Source organism: Trichosurus vulpecula, chromosome 6, assembly GCF_011100635.1.
Source record: "Trichosurus vulpecula isolate mTriVul1 chromosome 6, mTriVul1.pri, whole genome shotgun sequence".
In the NCBI taxonomy this organism is placed as follows: Eukaryota; Metazoa; Chordata; class Mammalia; order Diprotodontia; family Phalangeridae; genus Trichosurus; species Trichosurus vulpecula.
The window spans coordinates 247,517,015-247,541,349 of NC_050578.1; the positions used below are offsets into that span (position 1 = coordinate 247,517,015).

At 44.2% G+C, this 24,335-nt stretch overlaps 1 protein-coding gene across 2 annotated transcripts in view; it reads left to right on the forward strand.

Moving 5' to 3' along the window:
- LDLRAD3 (low density lipoprotein receptor class A domain containing 3) overlaps nt 1-24,335 on the forward strand; it is a 267,610-nt gene that overhangs the window by 80,706 nt on the left and 162,569 nt on the right. For both annotated transcript variants that reach the window (XM_036764829.1, XM_036764830.1), the window contains exon 2: nt 21,966-22,112. In XM_036764829.1, the coding sequence (XP_036620724.1) occupies nt 21,966-22,112 (147 nt within the window). The remainder of the gene's footprint in view (nt 1-21,965; nt 22,113-24,335) is intronic.

The following is a 24,335-nucleotide window of genomic DNA, read 5'->3' on the forward strand; positions in this document are numbered from 1 at the left end:
GTTATAGGCCAGGGTCCTACTTCTAATCTATTTGGACCATAAGGTGACTATGGCTCATACCGTGTGATGAAGGGCATGCACGTTCAGGGTCAACTAGGTGGAGAAAGGTGAGCCAGTGATGGGCTTCTTCTAGCCCTTCAATGCTTTATCCAGCAGCAGCCGCAGTGGCAGCAGTGGTAGTAGTAGTAGTAGTAGAAGCAGCAACAGCAGAATTTATTACTGAGGGCAGCTAGGTGGCAAAGCTAGGATAGAGCACTAGGCTGGAGTCAGAAAGACTCATCTTCCTGAGTTCAAATATGGCCTTAGACATTTATTATCTGTGTGACCTTGGGCAAGTCACTTCACCCTGTTTGCCTCAGTTTCCTCATCTGTAAAAACACAGCAGTTGACATTTATGCCATGCCTTATAGTTTTCTTCACAAAATTCATGAGGTAGGTAGATGAGATATAATTATTTCCATTTTCCAAATAAGGAAACCAAGGGCTGGAAATGTGAAATGAGAGACCATGGGTAAGCCACAACTGGCATCTGCCTGTTTCTTCAGCTGTAAAATGGAGAGTATAATAGAATCTGCTTCTCAGGGTTGTTGTGAGGGTCAAATGAGATGCCTGACACATGGTATGTTCTTAATAAATGCCTATTTCCTGCCTTTCACACAACTGGTAAGGATCAGAGACGGCATTTGAACCCTGCCTCTCCTGACTCCAAATTCAGCCATCTTTCTGCACTCTGAAGATAGAGCCTGTTCACCTTATTTTTTATTGTCTTTGATCTTGATTTCCATCGTATCTAGCCTCTTTCAGGTTTTTACATTTTTTTAAAAAGAAAAATTTTGTCTTTCTGTGTTGAAGAAGCCTAACTGTCGTTCTGCTTTTCTAGATAGTCACTCACTGATATCTTGACCTTCTCCACTAACTTTCTCATGAGGTTTTCAGTTGTGACTTAATTCAACACTTATTAAGCATTATGTTAGCCATTGAGGATAGAGAGGTAAAAGCTGAACAGGCTCTGCCCTCAAGGAGCTTGTTGTGGGTAATTGTAAAATTGTTTATAAAAATGCAGTTTAAAAAAGTCAGCTTGGTTGGCAGCTGACGTAATGGGAGGTTCTTCCTTCTTTTTGGTTGTTTATTTTACTTGTATTATCTGTGTGACGGGGCCATCTCCAGCCATCCTAATCTATATCTGGCCACTGGACCCAGATGGCTCAGGAGGAGAGAATGAGGCTGGTGACTTTGCACAGTCCTTTCTCACTTAAATCCACTTGGCATCATCTTCCTGATGTCATGGTCCTCTTCGAGAATGAAAGACAAACGTTTCCTATCTGAACCATTTTTCTTCAATTTCCTCTTCTGTAACAAGGAGAGGGTTAGACAGGATGGCCTTTATGGTCCCTTCTAGCTTGGAATCCCCAGGTCAGAGAAGCCTGGTAGTTGTAAATTGATCCTCATTTCTGTGGTATGGGCACAATGAGGCTGGAACAAACCTGTGATCTGTGGATGCCAGGCAGGGATCCAAGTCTGTCTATAGCAGATTATCACTTGCATTCCAAAAGGAGTTGGCTGCCTCCCCTTGTACCTTGTAAAAGGTGTCTGGTGTCTTTTAGCATTGAGTGAACCAGAAGAGACCACAAGAGTCTGGTCTTTGGGGCTTTGTGGACAGTTCTGATGGGTTGCTCTTCTTCACTCTGGTGGCATATCTGAGGCCACTTCTGCCCCCTCCAAAATGTATTGCTCATTTGGGATGAGACTGGATGGAGTTTCTGTCCCCTCCTCCTCCTCCTCAGCTCATAGGATCACCGTCACCTTCCATGCCGGAGGGTGGGTCAAGAAGGGATCCGTGGAAATCTGGGCCAAAGCTCTGGTCCATTCGAAAGGTTCCCCTTCATGGATAGGGCATGCCTGCCCCTATGGGCTCCTGAGAATTAGGATTCCATCAAAAACTGTGTGTTGAATCAATCAAAAGAAGGTTATTGGTGCCTGGCCAGGCCTTGGGGTGCTCCTCAGCTGTAACCTCTCTCTTTTTGTTTGTGCCCTGGGTGAAAGCACCAGCCTGAAATGTTGCCACCCTTAGTGCAGCTGTCGCTGCTCCCTGGATACAGATAAAAACAAACAGAAGCCAAGTTTAGGGTGATGATGGGCAGGCATGACGATGTCTGTGGTGGGGAAGAGGGAACAGCCTTTTCCGGTGGGCTGTGGGCATCATGTGAGAGATTGTGTGATGGAGCACAGAGCCCTGGACCTGTGATTCAGAGAGCCCTGGGTTCAAATCCTGCCTTTGGCATAGACTCGCTCTGTGACCACAAGCAAGGCACTTAACCCCTCTGAGCTTCTATTTCCTACTCCTAGATCATAGAATAGATTTAGAGCTGGAAGGAACCTCTGCCCTCAATTCCCCATCCCTTGACCAATGACTACCAGCCCAGAACATTCTCTGAGGTGGGGCCCCAGCAGTGCCCCAGAAAAAATAAATAGCGGAGTTTGGATCTGAACCCAGATCTCTGATGCCAAATCCATTGCTTTTCCTATAACAGGATTATTGTGAAATATCAAATGAGATGATGGCTGTAAATCTGGGCTTTACAGATCTTAACCAAAGGGCATCTGGGCACAGACTCTTTCCCCAATGGACTTAGGCATGTGTCGGACACAACCGCTTCTCCATGCAGCTCTCCATAGGTCTAGCACGGGGTGGGGAACCTGCTGCGGCCTCGAGGCCACATGTGGCCCTGTAGGTCCTCAAGTGCGGTGGCCTTGAGGCCGCAGCAGACTCCTCAGCCCTGAGTCCTCTTCTGTGTTGTCATCTCCCATTGGAATGTAGGCTCCTCGAGGGCAGGGACTAGTTTTCTGCTTGTATTTGGATCCCCAGTGCTTACACATTGCCCTCCTCACAATCAGCGTTTGACAAATGCTCATGGACTTCACTTGACCCTGAGTAGCAGGCTGTCTGGCTTCCTCAGCATCATATACTAGTGTCATCATTGAATGACATTCAACAGAACTTAAAAAATCATTTTCTTTTGCTTTTCTGTCACCTTCTTTTTTTGTGTGTGGGGGGGAGGTAATGCTTTATTGGTGTGTTTTGTTTTTGCATTATGAACATTTACCTTCAATTCCAAACCAAGCCTCCCCTCTCCCTACCCTTTAATCTTTCAGTTGTAACAAAGAATGAAGTAGAAAAAGGGAGAAAGATAGTTCTGCAGAACCGCTGCATCACCTGAGTCTGCCAGTATATGCGGGGCTCCGCACCCGGAGTTCCCCACCTCTGAAAAATGGAGATCTGGCCATCATTCTGCCTCTTCTTTGGGGGCTGGATTGGTCACTATGAGTACAATGTTTAGGTGGTGGTTTTCCTTGAACACATCTTTTTGAAGCTCCTACTGTATATGCACCACTGTAAAGGCCATGCAGTGTGGTGGCAAGAATACAGGAGGCCTGGGTTCAAATCCTGACCCTGATAGTGGTTGTATGAACCGGTACAAGTGGCTGAGCCCAGATTTCCTCTACATGGGCGGTTAAATGACCTGTCCAGGGTAGCATGGCCGGGAGGCAGAGGCAGCACTTGAACCCAGGTCTTCTGGTTTCCACTCTGGCTCCCTAATTACTATCCCAGGCACATGCATTGTGTGTGTGTGTGTGTGTGTGTGTGTGTGTGTGTACAAGTAATTTATATGTCATTGGTGTATATGTGTGTGTGTGTGCGCATTCATAATTTCCCCAAGATGAATGTTATCATCTAAATGTCAGAGGTTTAAACTTTCTACATGTTCTGAGGCCCAGGAGCATCTCTTTAAACATAAAAAGCAACAAAGGGTGTGTGTGCTATTTGTGTTTCTACCCACAACCAAAGATAAAGACACACAGAGCTTTTCTTGCCTGCCTGATTTGGGTGAATTTATCTATAAGGTGTGGGGGCTCTCTTCTCTCTCTCCTCTTTCCCATCCCCCTTCTCTCTCTCTGTCTCTCTGTCTACCTCTTTCTGTCTCTATGTGTGTGTGTGTCTCTCTCTGACTGTCTCTCTGTCTCTGTCTGTCTCTGTCTCTGTCTCTGTCTTTCTCTGTGTGTCTGTCTGTATCTCTCTCCGACTCTGTGTCTCTGTCTCTAGCTGTCTCTCTCTGTTTCTGTGTGTGTTTGTGTGTTTGTGCGTCTCCGTGTCTCTCTCTGACTGTCTCTCTGTCTCTGTGTCTGTTTGTCTCTGTCTCTATCATTCTCTGTGTTTCTTTGTGTCTCTCTCTGACTCTGTCTCTGTCTCTGTCTCTCTCCCTCTCTCCCTCTCTCCCCCTCTCTCCCTTCCTCCCTCTCTCCCTCCCTCCTCCTTTCCTCTCATAGACCTTGTTAGCATTCATCGCCAGGACCTTGGAAACATGGTTTATTCTTTCTCATTGTTACTTCAGGGTTTCTCACCTTACTTTGCTGTCCCTTTCACCCCCAGCACAATATTTAGTACACAGTGTAAACACAGTAAACATTCAGGAGGCTTAGAGCTGGAGGAGACCTTAGAAACCATGGAGGCTAAACCTCTTATTTTACAGATGAGAGAAATGAAGCGGCTTACCCCAAGCCCCCAAGGTCATAGATGTAAGACCCTCTGACCCCAGCCCCAGAACCTCGGCCCAGCACCGCTGCTCTAACGAAGCTGCTTCTCCTGCCCATCATTCGGTGGTATCGTTACTATCATTAATGTTATTATCATTATTATCATAGATGTTATCTGTGTCTTGGCATAGAGACAGATCAGCTCCAGGGGAGCATCAGGAAGCTTGCCTATGTAGTTTCTCAGCTTTAATGGATTTTACTCATCACCCCTAAGGCTGTGGTAGCATCTAACATTACATCCTAAAGAATTTGGCTTTGTATAGACGTCTTAGATCCCAGATCAGCCTTCTCTTAACTACAGAAACCTATTAGTGTGCCTTGATAATGCTGTGTCTGTGCCATAATTGGTTAGCAGGGATCTTTGGGTTATTAATAATGGATTTTCCCCCTAGTTAAGCTGCCCTTTGTGGATAAGGGCGGCATAGTTTGGGAGATCCCTTTTGTTTTCACATCGCCTTCCCCTCCTCCTCTCAGACTCATCCTAAGAACAGAGAATCAATAAGAAAGGCAGGGGGTGGAGAGTGGGGATGGGGGAAGCCGTCTAGCCAAGGTTAGTGTGTCTTTAGGTGAGGCGGTGCGGCACAGTGGATGGAGCCAGGAGGAGCCTGGTGATGAGTCCTGCCTCTGACACATGCTGAGTGTGTGACAACGGGCAAGGCGCTGCAGAGGCCCCAGGGAACTCTCTGAGAGGCCATAGGGCAATGCACAAAAGTGCTAGGAGGCATAGGGTCAGGCCTCTGCCATGCTCTACCTGGGTGACCCTGGACAAGTCACATCATCTCCATCTGCCCCTGTTTCTTTATCTGTAAAATGAGGGGTTGGCACTAGATGGCCTCTGAGGACCTTTCCAGCTCTAGACCTGTGATCCTAAGTCACTTGACCTCTGTTGGCCTCAGTTTTCCCATCTGTAAAATGTGTGTGTTTGTGGGGGGAATACTTAGATATTCTCTGTGGCCTCTTCTAGTTCTGGGTCTGTGATAAAGGCAGCTCAGTGGAGAGAGCACTGGGCCTGGAATCAGGAAGACCTGAGTTCAAATTTGGCCTCAGATATTCACTAGCTGTGTGACCCTGGGCAAGTCACTTCACCCCTGTCTGCCTCAGTTTCCCCATCTATAAAATGGGGATAATAATGGTACCTACTTCCCAGTGTTTTCAAAATGAGGCTCAAATGAGATAAGATTTGTGAATCATTTTTGTAAACCTTAAGGCGCTATGTAAATGTTCATTATTACTATTAATGGGCAGTTAAGTGGCACAGTGGATAGAGCGCTGGGCCTGGAGGCAGGAAGATTCCTTTTCCTGAGTTCAAATCCTGCCTCAGATACTTATTAGCTGTGTGACCATGGACAATCCACTTCACTCTGTTTGCCTCAGTTTCCTCATGTGTAAAATGAGCTGGAGAAGGACATGGCAAAACCACTCCAGTGTCTTTGCCAAGAAAACCCCAAATGGGGTCACAGGGAGTTGGATAGAACTGAAAAGACTCAACATCATCATCATCATCATCATCATCATCATCACCACCACCATCATCACCACCACCATCATCACCATCATCATGGTGATCATCATCATCACCATCATCATCATCGCCATCACCATCATCATCATCACCACCATCATCATCATCACCATCATTACCACCATCATCATCATCATCACCATCATCATCCTCACCATCACCATCATCATCACCACCATCATCATCATCACCATCATCATCACCACCACCATCACCATCATCATCATCACCATCACCACCATCATCATCCTCACCATCACCATCATCATCCTCACCATCACCATCATCATCACCACCATCATCATCATTACCATCACCATCATCACCACCACCACCACCATCATCATCATCATCATCAACATCATTATTATCCTAAGTGGCAGAGCTGTTGTTGATCTGCATGGGTGGGAGGAATTTCTCAACCAGGTGTTCCGCACATTCCTGGAATCATGGGGTCTAGCTCTGAAACCCCAACAGAGCAAAATCACCAGAACTAAGCTTGTCATAGCGTGTGGGTGACCCTGGGTTCCCCAAGGTGGCAAGCTCTCGCCAGTTCTACCAGTCTTGCGAATACAGCCCAGGAAACAGTCACTCTGCCTGCTGCCCTAGGACCAGGCTGGCTGACTTTGGAGGAGCACGGCACCGTGTTGGCAGCAGGAGGTGGTGAATTCTTTGGCCAGAGCATTTCATGAAGTCTTCCTGTCCAGAGGGTCTGGGAGCTGCCTGGGCAGGGGAAAAGAAGTCCCAAGTGCTTAAGTTTAAAGCAGTAGTTAATTAGCGTTCTGTTAGGCTATGGAGATAGAGAGTCCCTGTGGTCAAGACAGCGCCAAAGCCAATAGGGATGAAGATGCTCTAATGCGCTTCTCAGGAATGGGTTAAGACTGCTAGTTAGCTGCTGCTGCATCCAGTGGAAGTGATATGCTTCCTCTTCCTCCTTTCCTTCCTCCTCCTCTACATCTTCCTCCTCGCTGCTCCTCCTCCTCCAAAGGTCAGTTCATGTGTTTATAGCGTCTTGAGGTTTGCAGACCTCTTTATGGTTTTTCTCATTTGATTCTCATAACATTCCCTGGAGGTAAGTGCTGTTAGGATCCTCGTTTTACAGATAAAGAAACTGAGACTCAAGGGACTTTCCCAGGTAAGTTCCAGAAGTGGCATCCGCGCCTGGGTCTCCCTTCAGAGGCTGGTAGTGGATTGGGTGCTAGGCTTCAAGTAAGGACGACCCAAACTTGAATCCCTACCTCTGACACTTACTGGCAGTATGACCCTGGGCTAGTCTTGGGGTCATAGCCGTAGAACAAGAAAGGCCCTCGGAGGCCACCTAGTCCAACTTCCCATTTTAAAGATCAGAACATTGAGGGTATGTTTTTAAATGTGTGTAATTTAGTACATAGGTTTACAAAGGAAATTGATTGTGTTGACATAGTTAACAAAATATTAAGAAGTTCACGGACCCCCAGTTTAGCCTCCTGCTCTAAGGGGTGAGTACCACGGGCCCCATCACTATTCGCCGTGAATGGGGTTCTGTAAACTCCTCCTGGTTCATATATTGGCTTTGTTTCCTTGGAAGGTCAGCGGCTCAGAAGCTGCCCCTCATGATCGGTCTGGCCATGGCGCTTCAGTTTAAAAGTCTGGAGGACCCTCTGGTGAAGGCAAACGGCCCACTCCTTCATGCTGAGACCTGCTCTTACTCCACCATGCATACTAAAAAGAGGGCTCCAGCCGTAAATACTGCTTAACTCTGGCACTTGTGAGATGTACAAACATCATTTGCTCGAGAAGTCGGTTAATTCCCCATGATGGAGGGCCTGTCGTCTGCGATCAACTCAGAGGGAGGGGTCCTGCGTGAGCTGATTGCTGAAGAGGGCCAGGCCGCTTTAATGGATTAAGCTACTTAAGAAAATTTTAAAAGACGCACCGTTAATATTCATACTCTTTCTCCCCCCTCATCCTCTGCCCTTCAGCCCTCGCCCACCCTCCCCCTCCCCCTTCCCGCTTGGCTCGAATAGTGTCATGAACACTGTCTGCATCTCTCTTCTAATGGAAAATGATTAGCCAGCCAATAATTCATACATAGACTACAGACAACTTGGTGGAAGACTGTGGGTAATTGATGCTAGCTGTCTCTGGTACAGTGGGGAAAAAAATGCTACCTCTGGAAAGACGACCTGAATTTGAAGCCTGGATTTGCTTTTTACTACATGGCTGTCCTGGGGCAAGGTACATTCCTGCTCTGGGCCTCAGTTTTCACATCTGTAAAGTGGGGATTAGACTTGATGATGACCTTCGAACTCCCTTTTAGCTTTGACTCTACAGTCTTCGTCATCTTTTTAATGTGATCCTAAAGCACGGCTCTGACCATGACATTCCCCTGCCACAAAACCCTCTGGGGCTCCCTTTTACTTCTGTGGTAAAGTACAGATTCCTTGGACCGTAATTTAAGAGCCTCTACATTCTGTCTTTTCCGCTTTATTTCACTCCCCTGCCCCCAGCTTCAATGCACACGATGCTCTGTCCCAATCGGGTTGCTACTTATTTCCCTATCTCATTTTTGGTTTTTCAGGTCTATGCATTGCTCTCTTTCTATGGCTTGTTGATGTCTTCCTCTTCCCTTAAAGTCAGACACCATCTCCTCCAGGAAGCCTTTCTGTTCTTCCTCTCCAGTTCCTGCTCCCACCAGAAAGCATCCTCCCCTTCCTTGAAATTTCCCAGAGCTCTCTGTTGGAGCTTTCCTTTTGCCCCATTCTCTTCTGTCTCGAATGTGGGTTTTTTGGGTCTGTCTCTCATTGAATTATGTTAATTAGCCAAGAATGAACCACGTATTGCAGCAATGGAATTAGCAATTAATATTAAAAATTGGCAACCTTATTACTCAGCTTCCCACGCTCTTGAGCCCAATCAGACATTCTGTCTCCTGACTTTGGGCCTCTGATGCCCTTTCCCCACCCCCACCCCCATTTTGGGGTATACTCCCACCTCGCCTCTGTCTCTTAGGATCCCCGGTTTTCATGAAAGCTGAACTCAAGTGCCACCTCCTCCATGAAGCCCTTCCTAATCCTCACCAGTAAAACAACATTCTGCATTTTTATAAAACTTGATTAAAAAATAGCACCTTTAAGCTGTACACCCTCACCCCCAAGTGCCTTATTTTGTGTACATAGCTTCTTCTGTAATGATATAATTATATTTTATCTAATTATAGAAGTTACATAAAAATTATAAAAATTCTAGAAAAATGATACACATTCTATGTGTTGTTACCCCTGGTACCATGAGGTCTTTGAAGGCAGAGGGGGTTTCATTTTTGCCTTGTGCCCACAGTGCCAAGCCTGGTACTTGGCATAAAGTAAGCACTCAGTAAGTGTTTGATGACTGACTGATTGAACCTGAACTCTTTACCCCCCTTCAATAATACAGTAGTGTGTGTCTCACAATGGAAGTCAATTGGCCTTCCAACCCTTATGGCTTTTGCTACCCGAAATAGAAGCTCGTTGAGGGCAGGGCTTGTTTCTTTTTGTCATTGGATCCCCAGTGTCCAGCGCAGCATTTAAAAAAAAAAAAAAGCTTGTTGAATTGAATCAAAGGCATGTGGCCTAGGAGGAAGTTCTGGGCTTGGAGTTAGGAAGACCAGAGTTTGAATCCCGCCTCACAGATCAACTAGCCGAGTGACCCTGGGCAAGTCACTTAACTTCTCAGTTTCTTCATTTATAAAATGAGGATGATAACATCACCCGCCTCCCAGGCTTGCTGTGAGGATGAAAGAAGATAATCAACAAGCATTTATATTAAGAGCCTACTTTGTGCTAGGTGCTAGAAATACAAAGCCCCCAAATGAAACAAATCCCCACTCTCAAGGACCTTAGGCACAAAACTCATTGTAATGCTTAGGGCTCCACCAACATGAGCTGCTAGTTATCACTGTTAACTGTTTCTTGTTTCACATCCCTGTGTTGAACAGCATTCGTTGTTAGACACTGGGCTTCGCAATGGGGATACCTGGGCAGAAAAAGCAAAGGAAGGAAGGAGGGGGAATGGAAGAAAGGCATAAGAAGAGGGAAGGAAGGAAGGAAAAGAAAGTGAGAGAGAGAGAGAGAGAGAGAGAGAGAGAGAGAGAGAGAAACTAAGTGCCTGTTTACATTCCGTTGGTGTGGGTTCGAACAGATTCAGCAAGCTTATACTCACATAAACAGAGTACCGGGTATGCGGGGGCAAAGGAGAGATGACTTTAAGCTGGGAGAGGAGGGGGAAGTGTATGTGTGGGGATGGGGCAGTGGGGGGTCGTTATTAATTCACATTAGAAGTGGGATTTTCCCCCTTGGTCCGAGCTGTGGGTATCTGTTAGAGGCTGGACACCCCAAAAGAAGAGGCCAAGCTTCCCAGTTGACCTTCGTGGGGCTGAGCTCCAATGCTCCTCCGCATCCCTTTGGCTCTAAGCAGGGGCACAGACCGGCTTTTCTGGATGCCTGATAAAAATGGTCATAGACTCATCCCTCCTTCCCATCCCCTTCCTCCTTTCGTTTAGATTTCACTACCTGTTTGACCCTGACTTCCCACTATTCCTGTTGTAAAAAGGAAGTGGTGAGCTTCCGCACCACTCGTCCGGCTGTCGTGTTCCACAGAGGCACAAAAGGAGCTTGTCCTTAACTTGCCCTCCATGGATCAGGTGGTGGGAGAAGAATCTTTTCCTTGGGTCATGGAGGATGGAGGAGGAGGAGGGGATGTTTTATAGCTTGCCAAGGAGTCTCACCTGCTTACCTTCTCTCTGCCTCCTCCTAAAAGCTTAAAGCCATGGCAGACATGATCTCATTTGTTTTGTAAATTTTCCAGAAAAAGAAAAAGTCCTCAGAGAAGTGTGCGTGTGCTCCTGTGTGCAAGAGAAGTGGGGGGGGGGTGGGGCGGGCAGGGAGAGAGATAACAGATGGATCGCCGTATGCTAGGTTGTGCAGTGGATAGAATACTGGGCCTTGGGTCAGGAAGACTTGAGTTCAGATTTGGCCTCAGACTCTGACTAGCTGTGTGACCCTGGGCAAGTCACTTAACCCTGTTTGCCTCAGTTTCCTCATCTGGAAAATGAGCTGGAGAAGGAAGTGGCAAACCATTCCAGCATCTCTGCCGAGAAGACCTCATGAACAGTTGGTCATGACTGAGACAACTCAACAACAACTACAAAAGAACTCCAGGGGAGTCAGATCCAGGAAAAATAATCAAGAAACAACTGGGTGACTCAGTGGATAGAATGCTGGGCCTGGAGTCAGGAAGCCCTGAGTTCAAATCCAGCCTCAGACACTCACCAGCTGTGTGACCCTGGGCGAGTCACTTCACCTCTCATTGTCTTAATCTGCTGCAGAAAGAAGTGGCAAAGCGCTCCAGTGTTTCTGCCAAGAAAACCTCACGGACAGGGTGGTCCAAGGGGTCATGAAGAGTAGGCGTGACTGAATCAACTGAACAACAACAAGAAGCCCATATCTGCCATAGAATGTCTTGTCATGAAAACTCAGGAAAGACCTCCAGCACATTGACCCCTTTTTGACAAGGTTATGGGAGGACATCTATCAGCAAGCATATGTTAAGCTCCTACTGTATGTCAGGCGCTATGCTAAGCGAGGCAAAAACAGTCCCTTGCCCTCGAGAAGCTGCTATTTCAATGGCGGAGACAATGTATGAATAAATACTTCCATACGTCATACAACAGAGTAGATGGAAGATGGGCTTTGAGAGGAAGATCCAAGCATTTTTAGGGCCCAGGGAAGGGTTGGGCAGCACGGACAGGTTACCAACTATCTGCATTACTCAGGAGAGTATCCCCAGTGCCTTCCCCAGGGCATGGAATAGAGCTTTTACCTAATAAATGCTGGTTAATTGATTGAGCTCTGATATCCCGGAGATTATAGATCTATCGGACTATTGGTAAATAGTTTCTGAAAATGTAAATGGACAGATTCAAGAAGGGCATACCCTTCTGGAGTGATATGAGTGTTAAATGGGTGAATGAGCACTCTGTTAGGGATTCTTCGAGGGAGCCTAAGCGTGCTAACTAGCCAGTTGAGATCAGCATCACAGAGGACCTCACCGATGTCCACTCAAAATGCCCTTGAATGCCGCACTTCTCCAGGGTCACCCACGAAGTGTCAGAGGCTCTTGACATGAGCTGTGTGACCATGTCCCTCTCTGAGATGAGATAGTTTTCTCATCTATAAAATAGGGAGAAAATTACTTATAATATCTACCTCACAGACTCAAAAGATACAATTATGCAAAGCACTTTTCAAATTGTAAAGCATAGTATAATGTCCATTCTCCTCCTTTTCCTTACCAAGTTCCTGCAATTCTGGGCATAACAGGGTCTCCATTTACAAAATTGAGAAATGGAAAAAAATGAAAACTTAGGCTAATAATGACAAAGTGAACCTCCCTGGCTTATCATGGGCTGGAACAAATCTGATGCCTTTGCTGAACTACCTGTTCCATTATCCAGAGGCCCCTTGACAGGCAAACTCCCCCGTCGGTGATTAACAACCATCTTTCCTTTTCTGGGGATGCACACTGGGGCTGCCTGGGTCAGAGTAGAAGGAGAAAGTAGCCCTTCATGACAGTCCCTGCCCAACCCCAGGGACGGTCCTGAGGATGCTCATCTGTAGTTCAGTCTGACATTGATGCAGACCAAAGCAGATCAGGCCAGAGTTTTATGAGTCTTTGGAGGCTTTTCAAGTAATGTCTATAAACAAATCATTGGAGATAGGCTCACTTGGTGGCTTCTAATACGCTTGTGTGTGTGTGTGTGTGTGTGTGTGTTTGTGTTTTTTTAAAAGATGTGAGTCAAAGGAAAAATAGGCCCTGCCGCAGCATGTGTGCTGGCAACACACACTATGGAGAAGTGTCTTAACTCCCTGGAGATGTTTCAGGAATGTCTCTTTGACGGAGGCTTTCAGAATCAAATGTGAAGCCTGGAGTAGGCGTGTGTTGCCTAGCTATTACTCAAGAGCATAGAATTAAAATGGTATAAAGTAAAAAATGGAAAGTGACATCTGACCCGGCAAAGTTCCAAAGGCCAGGGCCGTTGGGCGGCTCCGTGGTGGGGTCTGCTTTTTCCTCTCATGACGCTGTCGTGTCCCTGAACCGAATGTCCTTTAGGAAGCTGCTGGTATGTTGGAACAGGGTAGGAAGGGAGGATGTCTCATTGGTGGGATTTGTATCCAATGATGATGAAATTATCTCATTTTGTTCTCACAATGAAGCTGAAGGGAGAGGTGTAATTATTCCCTTTTTACAGATGAGGAAACTTGGGCCGAGAGAATTTCCCAAGGTCACACAGCTACTCAGTGTCTGAGGCTCGATACCAATTGGAGTTTACCTGACGCCAGGCCCAGCACTCCATCCACTGTGCCACCTAGATGCCCAACATGATACCATGCCATCCAACTAAATGTCCTGTGGGAATATCAAATTCTAATGTCCAAAACAGAACTTGGACCTCTTCACTAAACCTTCCCCCCCTCCCTAAATTCCCTGTTTCTGTTGAGGACAACACTATCTTGCTAGACACCCAGATTCACAATTTCGAAGTCATCCTTAACTCTCCCCTCTCCTTCATACCCCATATTAGCCAGTCTATCAGCAGTCATTCCTAAGTACTTACAATGTGCCAGGCACTGTGTTAAGTGCTGAGGATAGAAAGTAGAACAAACACACAAAAACCCTGCTGTCAGGGAGCCTACATTTTAATGATGTAGGCAAAATGCAAATAACTTGGTACATATATTTTATTTTTTCTAATTACATGTAAAAATTTTTAAACATTTGTTTTTTTAAAATTTTGAGTTCCAAATTCTCTCCCTTCCTCCTCCCTCGACTCATTGAGAAGGCAAGTAGTTTGATATAGCTTATATGTGTGCAACCATGCAAAACATATTTCCATATTAGTCATGTTGTGAATGAAAACAAACAAAAAAACCCAAGAAAAATAAAATTAACAAAAAAAGTATGCTTCAATCTGCATTCAGAATCCATCAGTACTTTCTCTGACGGTGGATAGCATTTGCATCACAAGTTCTTTGGAATTGTCTAGGATCGTTGTATTGCTGAGAATAGCTAAGTCATTCACAGTTCTTCATCATCCAGTATTGCTATTGGTGTATACAGTAATTTCCCGGTTCTGCTCATTTCACTTTGCATCAGTTCATGTAAGTCTTCCTGTGTTTTTTTCTGAAAACATCCTGCTCATCATTTCTTACAACACAATAATATTCCAGGACAATCACACACCACGACTTGTTCAGCTTTTCCCCAGTTGATGGGGCATCCCCTCAGTTTCCAATTCTTGACCATCACTCAAAGAGCTTTTATAAATATTTTTGTACAGATGGGTCCTTTTCCTTTTTTTTTTTACTTTCTTTGGAATACATACAAGATATATATAGTATAAATGGAAAGTAATAAAAGGAGGAAGGCACCAGCTGTAGGTCAGGGCAGGAGGCTGCAGGTCTGGAAAAGGCTTTCTGAAAAAGGGGGCAATATTCCATCATTTGCTGAGCCTTGTACATGCTATCTCTATGACATCTCTACAATCTATTGCCTTCATTCCACATGGTCACTGCTTTGGTTTGGGTCCTTATCCTTTTTTGCCCTAAGTATTATAATAGCCACTTAACCACAGTCTCTCTCCTCTCAAATCATTCTGCCAATCAGTCAGTAAGCATTTAATAATGTCTATTATATGCTTAAGGTACTATGCTTAGTGCTATACAAATAATACTGTCTGATTCTTAGAACAGTCCTGGGAGGTAGGTGCTATTTAATCAACACCATTTTACAGATGTGGAAACAAGGCTGAGGTTAAATGAATGGGGCCAGGATCACACAGCTAGTGTCTGAAGCTGGGTTGCAACTGTGTTTCCCAGACTACATGCCTAGTGCTCTGTCCACTGTGCCAAATGGCTCCTCCCAGAGAGAAGGGACAATGACATTTGGGAAGATCCGAATAAAAAAGGCAAAAAGTTTGCACCCCAGGTGCCTAGCATGGAATCTGGCACATTTGTTATTTAGTCGTTTTCGGTCCTGTCTGACTCTCCATGACCCTTTTTGAGATTTTCTTGGTAAAGATACTGGAGTGATTTGCCATTTCCTTCTCATCTCATTTTACAGATGAGAAAACTGAGGCAAATAGAATTAAGTGACTTGACACAGCTGCTAAGTATCTGAGGCCAGATTCCAACTCAGATCTTCCTGACTCCAGATCCATGACTCTATCCACTGGTGCCACCTAGCTGCCCCATAGTCTGCCCCATAGTAGGTACTTAATGAAAGTTCAGTAAATGAATGGAGCATGGGGTTGGGAGGGAAGAAAAATGACTTCTCCAATTAAGTCCAAGAACAACTCCAAGTAATAGAACCACTGTTCAAAAGCTGGGAAAATCGATAAGAAGAAAGATTGGCCATCCCATCGTTCCAAGGTGAGCAGGATCAGGATGCAGCAGATGTTCACCTTTGTAAGCCCCCCTGCTCTTTCGCTTCCCTGAGTGGAAATCTGTGGATGCTAGCCATCAGGGAAGTAACTGTGCAGTAAGACTGTTTGCTCTGGCCCTGAGTGGGTGAGCTCAAGACCTTTCATTTGTGGGGCAGATGGCGCAGCTATTTTAAGAAAGGGATGTGCTATGGTGAAAACGGACAATTTTCTGTTTTTCAGCTTAATGAAGGAAAAAAAAAGCGAAGGGGAGGAGGCAAAAGCCCAGCTAGCTTACTCTTGCTAATGCTTGGTTTCTTTGGGTTCTAAATGTGTCCCAAGACATACATGGTGGGATAAATATTGCAGCCAGCAGAAGGTCCTAGTGTCAAGCTGAAAAGATTTCTAACCTTTCTGAGAACAATTGGGCCATAATTTAGCTGCGTAGATCCAGACAGGTTCCAGTTCTGTATTTTTGGTATGCCTGTCCTGCTTGCTATTTAGGCAGGAGGAGAGATGTGCTCTGCATGGCACAAATCACATGCAAGGAATAGGCAGGGTCGTGGGTAGGTAGTTTATTAGCAGTATAGCTGTACTGAAAGAGCACCAGACTTGAAGTCTCAAGACTTGGGTTCGAGTGCTGGCCACGGTACTTGGTAGGATTCTTCCTCAATTCTGGATGCTGTATTTTAGGAAGGACTGAAGAGAATCTAGAAAAAGACAGCTAGGATTGGGAAAGACCTTGAGTTCATGCCATATGAAGAACTGGTACAGTGCCGGAGCATAGTCAGACTAGAAAAGAGAAGTCTCACTGGGAGACATGATAGCAGTCTTGGAGTGTTTGAAGGCCTATCACCTGGAAGAGGGATTCAGTTGATTCTACTTGATCCCAGGTGGTGGAACCAGTAGCAATGGGAGGAAGGTGTAAAAGGGCAAATCTGGGCTTGATGTAAAGAAAAACCTCCCTATAATCATAACTGAGTATCAGAAAAGGCTGCCTTGGGTGGTCTTCAAACAAAGAATGAATGAAGGAAGCATTTATGAAGTGCCTGCTGTGTGCAGATCACTGTGCTAAACACTGGGGGTACAAACAGAAAAGTAAGCCAGTGTCCCCTCATGTTTCCAGTGGGGGAGATAACACATCTGGAAGGTTCCAGATGCGAGTCAGAAGGAAAGGTGCCATGATTCTTAGGGGGCAGCAGCAAAGCAGATGGCTGCGCCTTTTCTTTGACATCATTTCCACTGATAAAAATCTTGTTAGTTTCTAGTGTTGAGCCATTAGACAGTCACAAGGATCTTAATGACAAGAACTTTTCTGGGTCTTCAGTAGAGGTGTCTATAGCCCCTTTAGGAGTATTTGTTAAGATTAATAATAACGATAATGATAATAATGAATATTTCTGTAGTGCTTATCATGTGCTAGGCAGTTTACAATTATTTGATCCTCATAACAACCGTGGGAGGTTAATGCTTTTATTAGCCTCATCTTATAGATGAGGAAACTGAGTCAAACAGATTAAATGGCAGGAGTTACTTCCCATGATGGTGGCTTGGGACAGCTGACTAGAAGCATTGCTATTCCCAAGGATTCTGGGTTCGTGGTCCTGGGCTGTCTCCATTAGCCTCTCCAGAGAGATGGTGATAAGGTGGTTGTGGCTGGATGTGCTTGGCACATACCTCCTGTCTCCCTCGGGACGCCTCGCTGCTTCAAAGACTAGATGACCATTGACTGGGTATTTAGGCAACTAGGTGGCATGGAGCATAGACCGTTCCATCTCACTCCCTCTGTTTCACTCTATGAACTACCTTACTTATTCTTTGTACAGGGCGTTATGTCTCTCCTGTCACTGCCTTTATATTATATAGACTGCCCTCAACATCTAGACTACTGTACTTGGAGATAGGAGAACCCAAATTCAAAACCCACCTCACATACCTACTAGCTAGCTGTGTTACCCTGGGAAAGACAACCTCTGTGTGCCTCAGTTTTTTCAACTGCAGAAATGAGTGTGATAATAATAGCACCTATCTTGCAGGGTTGTTATGAGGATCAGATGAGATAACATATGGAAAGTACTTTGTAAACTTTAAAGCACCGTATAAATGCTATTTATCATCATCATCATCGTCGTCATCATCACCATTATTTATTTTGTAGAGAAAACCCTTTTTCAGAAGTGGGATAAACTAGATGGTCCTTGAGCTCCCTTCTTTCTCTGAGATTCTGGCTTTCTGTGTCCAGAGGCAAGTCCCATAACTTAGAGGATCAGAAAGTGTGGTGCTAGATGGGTCCTTAGAGACTGGTTTAACTCCCTCATTGTCTGCATGAGGAGCAGAGGCACACAGAGGCTGAGGGAAGTGGAATGAAAACTCCCCGAGTTCGGAGAGATTTTTCCATCTTGGTCTTTGTACCTCAGTGCCTAGAGGCTCAGCACCCATCCACAGCACACAGCTGTTTAATAAATACTTATTAAGTTGAATTGAATTGAGGAGGCAACATAGCACAGTGGAAAAAGCAGTAGCTTCGGGGAACTGGGTTTAAGTCCTGCCTTCACTCTGACTACCTTTGTCACCTTGGACAAGTCACTTAGCTTCCCTGGGCCTGTTTTCTTATCTGTAAAAGGATAGTTGTGGCCACCCAGATCTCTTCCAGCTTAACTCTATGATCTGGAATTGATACACAAGTAGTACATCCTCTGTACCTCAGTTTCCTCATTTGTAAAATATATTACTATAAAGTGACAGTTTTACACAGCTTTGCAAGGAAAGCATTTTGTAAGCTGTAAGATGCTATTGAAATAGCTGTTATTATTATTGATAGTAAATAATTATTATAAAATAATGTAATATTATTATAATTATTATAATAAATTATCACCAGGAACTTAGATTTTATCTTGATGTAGCCACTTGACTCCTTGCCTTCCTTTCCCCTAGCGTTGGTGGGGGATAGTAAACCTTATCATTTATGTAATGCACAAGGATTTATTCTCTGTGGACTTCCAAAAAGGAGTTTCGCCAATACAATAGGAATTACTATCTCCACTAGTAATATGATAGTAACAATAATAATAGATCAGAAACTACCCCTTAAGCATTACCCTTAGAGAGCCCTGACTTAGGGATCAATGCGAGAAGACAGTAGAGAGAACAACCCATCATTTCAGGCTATAAACGTTTACCACCTGCGGACTTCCTAGCAAGATATGACCTGGTGGCTAAATTCTACATTGGAAGCTCGCCACCTTGACAGACGTCCAGTCCCCATACTACAAATACAGATCCTGAAATATTCGGAAGAACTAGACCAATATACTCTCCTGAATCCAGATCATTATCAAAGAGAGAACTGGGTCCTGCAATCTCCTGGACATATCGATTTGAAAAAGCTTAAGAACATTTTAAATAGATGTCTCCATATGAAATCCTCATAATCTCTACGTTCCATCGAACAAAAATCTTCCAAAGTTAGAGACTGAACAGAAGTTAAAACTATTTGGGGATAGGCTTAAGTGTGTATTATCTCCATCATATTTCTGGCTAACGGAGTCCTGCCAAGGATGCTTTCAGTGAGCCTGCAGGGGATGAACTTACCTCTCAGTTCTTTTATCCAATTACAAAGCAGTTATTTTATTTCCTGTGAAATAGTTCATGTATTAACTTTAATAAGATAGTAACAAAAATGCTATTCCAATCATGAGCTCTTTTTTTAATGTTTATTTTTTCAGACATTGTTCATTGTTCCATTGTTCTCTCTCTCTCTCTCTCTCTCTCTCTCTCTCTCTCTCTCTCTCTCTCTCTCTCTCTCTCTCCCCCTCTTGTCTCTTCCCCCTTCTCCCTGTCCTTTCTTTTTTTTCTTCCTTCCTTCCTCCTTTCTTTCTTTCTTTCTTTTTTTTCTCTCACCCCTTTCCCTGTCCTCTTTCTTTTTTCTTTCTTTCTCCCACCCCCTCTCCTTGTCCTCTTTCTTTTTTTCTTTCTTTCTCTCTTTCTCTCTCATCCCCTCTCTCTGCCTTCTTCCTTCCTTCCTTCTTTCTTTTTTCTCTTTCTTTCTCTTTTTTCTTTTTGTCTGTCTGTCTGCTCTCTCTGTCTAATACTGAGGTGAAGTGTATGTGCTGTTGTTCTGATCATCTCCCCAACTCCCCATCATAGAAACATGGATTAAGAGTTAGGAGGGACCTTAGAGGTCATTGAATCTAAGCTACTTATTTTACAGACAAGGAAAAAAAAGATAAAGTAATTTACCGGCTTGACCTGGTTTATAAATGTAAGAAGCAAGATTTAAATCCAAGTTTTCCTGACTACAAGTGAATGCCCGGATATACAGAATAAACCTATAAGCATATATAAAGTAATTAGAGAAAGAGAAAGTGCGACCTAACCATATCATCTAATTCAAAAGTTCTTAACCTGGGTCCTTGAAGTTTTTGAAAAATATTTTGACCACTATTTCAATATAGTTGGTTTCTTTTGTTATCCTATTTTTTAAAATTTGTATTTAAAAACTTTTTTTTTCAGAGAAGGAGGTCTGTAGGCTTCATTAGGCTCCCTAAGGTGGGTGTCAATGACACAGAATAGGTTGAGCATCCTTACTCTGATTCATTAGTCCTTTATCTATATCCAACAGGGCTTTAGAAATCCAATAGCCAGTTACATGGTCCCAAGGCTAGAAGATGGCATAATGGCATGTGATTACTGCTCATTTTAGATCTGAACATGCCTCTTTCTTGCCTTGGTTGGGGGTAGGGAGAGAGAGAGTCCCTTAACAGTGACCCCCTTGGCTGGTTGGTTTGATGATATGAACAAATGTCTGCAATTGTGACCACTAGATTTATTTTTAAATTTCGACTTGGTCTATATTTATCCCACCGGCATTTAGAATCCTGGAATGAACTTACTAGACTCGCCTTTTAGCCCCTAATCTCTCAGGATATTGGAAGCTCAAGAACTAACTAAGAGCGTTTTGTTAGATTTTGTTATCTGGTTTTGGCAGTGGTGAGGGATGGGAGGGTGCGGAAGGAGAGGAGTAAGAGGGGTTGGCTCTTATCCGTAAGTCTGCATGGCAAGGGAAGAATCTGAGCTCAAGGTACTTCTTTTGGGAGTCGGGCTGAAAGTCCACCAAGGAGACGGGTGCCATGATGTTGTATCTCAAGTGCTAGACTTGAAGTCAGTAAGATCTGGGTTCAAATCCTGCCTCAGGCACTTACTGGCTGTGCGGCCTCAATTTTCTCATCTATAAAATGAGGCACTAACCTCACTGGGTTGTTATAAGGATCAAATAAGATTATGTATGCAATGTGATTGGAAAACTTTGAAGAATCGTATGAAACAACTATGCGAGCTATCCTATAATGAAATGGGCCGCTTGCCTCATAAAGTAGTGAGTGTCCTGGCATCAGAAATGTTTGAGCAGAGGGTCAATGCTCACTAGTCAGGGACCTTGTAAAAGAAGTCCTATTTAAGGTCAAGGTTGAACCATATGACCATGAGGGTCCTTCCAACCCAAGATTCTGTCGACCTTCTTGGTCTAGGAGATACAGCATCTGAGGCAGCTCAGGAGCAGGCATCAGTTACTGTCTATAAGTGTAAGTACTTGAGAGCGGGAGGGTAGTAGGTAAAGAACTCAGGACTTGCAATTAGGAGCAATCTAAACTTGGCATTCAAAGCCCTTCACAATCTGCCTCCAGCCTGCCTTTCCTGAGACCTCTGCTTCTTAGAATCCCCAGCTTCCCTCAAGGCTTAGCTCAAACACCTGACCTCCAGAAATCCCATTCTGATCTTTGAAGCTTCTTATTGACTCCTTCTACCGAGTATTTGATTATCCATTTCTCTGTCACATCTCCTTCCTCTTCCATTCAAATGTAGATACTTCTAGAACAGGGCCTATTTTTGGTTTTATTCGTGTATCGCCAGTGACTACAACAGTGGGTGCTTAATAAATGCTCGTTCACGTAGTATCTTGAACACAGTAGGGGCTTAATAAATGCTTGGATTGGTTTGATGTTCAGATCCAAGCTCTGACACTTAATAGTCATGTTTCCATGGGCCAGTCACTTCTCATCTCTTTGCTTCAGTTTTGTGAAATGGGAATGGTATTTATTATTCTAGTGCTCCCCTTAAATTTTCGTTGTTAAGATCTAAAAGCAATGAATGTGTGTAATGTTCTTTGTAAGTCGATAAAGTCATCAGCTATCATTAGGCACCAGGAATCTTTGGGTAACCCCTGCCTCATACAATAATCAGCCACTCATGATGGCTTTTTAAAAAAAATGCTGATTTTTCACTAACTCCTCGTAAGGAATGGAATTAAAATGCCTCATAAACGAAGAGCAGTGGGTTAAAATGGAGTGCTCTCTCTCTCTCTCTCTCTCTTTCTCTCTCTCTCAAAACGTCTCTTCTCTCTCTCCCCTCCCACAGAGAGCCAGCTGTTGCCTGGGAATAACTCCACCAACGAGTGTAACATTCCGGGAAACTTCATGTGTACCAATGGACGTTGCATCCCTGGGGCGTGGCAGTGCGATGGGCTACCGGACTGCTTTGATGAGAGTGACGAGAAGGAATGCCGTGAGTGTCACAACCTGTCTTCCCTTTGTGATGCAACCCCTCCCCTGATATTAGGACCATAAGTTTTAGAGCTGAAGACCCAAGACCCCCATTGTCCCCCCTTTCCAGAATGTAAGCTTCTTACAAGTAGGGATTGTTTATTATTTGCACTTGTATGCCCAGCACATAGTGGAATCTTAATAGGTACTTGATTGATAGGAGAACACCCTCATTTTAGAGATAAACCAGGGAACAGAAAGGTTGCTTGTGACTTGATTGAGGTCACACAGGTATTGTCACAGAATCTCGGAGTTCAGGAACCTGTTTGCCGGAGGTATCTTTTCCTCCTGCCAGCAGTTTGAGGAAGAAACCAACCAGAGCTTCTGGGGAAAAGTGGGAGGCAGAAGAAGGCAGGCAGAGGAGGAACAACATAGTGTATGGCATTGCTCCCCTTCCCTTTCCTGATGTTGTCCGGCTTCTCCTGGAGGTGGGTTCTCCAGGCTGTGACCCAGATCGCAGCTACAGACTTTTCTGTGATCTCCTAACATTTCTATTATTCTGGGTCATTCGTTCTAGTTCCATATCATTCACTTCTTTGTAGTCCATGTCAGAGTTTCAGGACATTTAGGTCAAGGGTTCCCAATCTGGGATTCTGGATACCCTCCGAGGATCTGAGAAGCTTCTATAAAGGGTCTAGGGGACATCTGGTAAATAACTATTTTCCTATTAAAATTTATTAATCTCCTGCAAAAAAATCAAATTAAAAAAAAATTTATTAATCTCTTTATTTTGTTTCTTGTGTGCAGATGCATGGTAAATTAGGGAATTTATTTCCTCATATATTGAATTGGAGATACAGAAAGATTTACTAAAAGCTAGGGGATATAGGAAGTAAGAAAAGTTGGGAACCTCAGATTTAGGTGAAATGTTCTCCATATAAAAGCATTGGGCACCATTAGTTACCCTAAAGGCGGGTAGGTAACACATAAGCTTGACGGCTTGAGAAATGTAGTATGAGAGCCAATCACAGTCACTCTTTGTAAGCTTAGAGAATCTGTGAATCACTCTCTGAGCCTCATTTTCCTAAACTTTAAAACGGGGTAAAAATACTACATTGCTCTAAGTAAAGTATTTTGTCAAACTTAAAATACTCTAAGAAAATATTAGCTTTTACCTTTTTTAAAATAAAAATTTACGGTCATTGATCCAAAGCAGGAATAGACCTCTGAATCCATGTGAGTCACAGTGAAAATTGTGCATTGTAAATTAAAGGAATTAGACTAATTCATCCCTAAGATTCCTTTCCATTTTATGATTTTATATTATTTATGGATTGAGTACTTCCAAAGCTGCTACACCTTTCATTATGGTAACCAAGTGAGATGATACATGGGAAATTAGCATGAAAATGTCAAATGTCAAAAGACAAGATTGCACGAAGCATATTGTTGTCTTCTGTCCACTCTAGCCAAACAGTGTGCCAGTAGGCTTAGGTCCAACAGGCCCATGGATACCGCCCCCCCCCCCCTTCTCCAATCAGAGGCTGGGTGGTCTATTGCTGGGGAGGACGTAGAAGAGTCCTTGATCATAGGAGGCTTGGACTAGATGGCCCTCAAGGCCTCTTTCAGTTCTTATATTCTGTGACCCTCAAAAGCCCTGGTGAAGTCCAGTATGCTAGTATCCCTTAGTGCCCCATGAGATAAAAGCAGCATAGGTCGACACATGAGGTGAAGAAAACAGCGTGGGAGAATCATGGCATAGCTTTGGTTTGAGACCAGTTGCCTGGTTCTTCTGTCATCACTTTTTCCCTGATCTCCCCCTAAGAATGATTTGGTTGGCATTTATCAAGCACCTTTGAACAATGGTTTTCAGAATCAATGATTGGAATCCCACAACCCCATGGGAAGAATGTTAAGGACAAGTCCATCCACAGACCTAGGAATGTTTAGATCTAAAGATGCCTCATGCTTTCTCCAACAGATTGTATCTAATGTTTATTGTGCCCAAAGCCCTTTGCAAGGCCTCCAAAGGACTGGAAGGATGAATAAAACCAAGCCCTTGCTTCTAGGCACCTTGTAGTCTAACTGCCAAGAAGAGAGGAATGAAAAACCATTTGTAAAGTACTTAGTATTTGCCAAGCATTGTTCTAATGCTGGGAGTACAAACACAAAAAACAAAGATCAGTGCTTACATTCTTTTGGGGGAAACAACACACATTGGGGGAGTGGTGGTCAAAGAGAGACA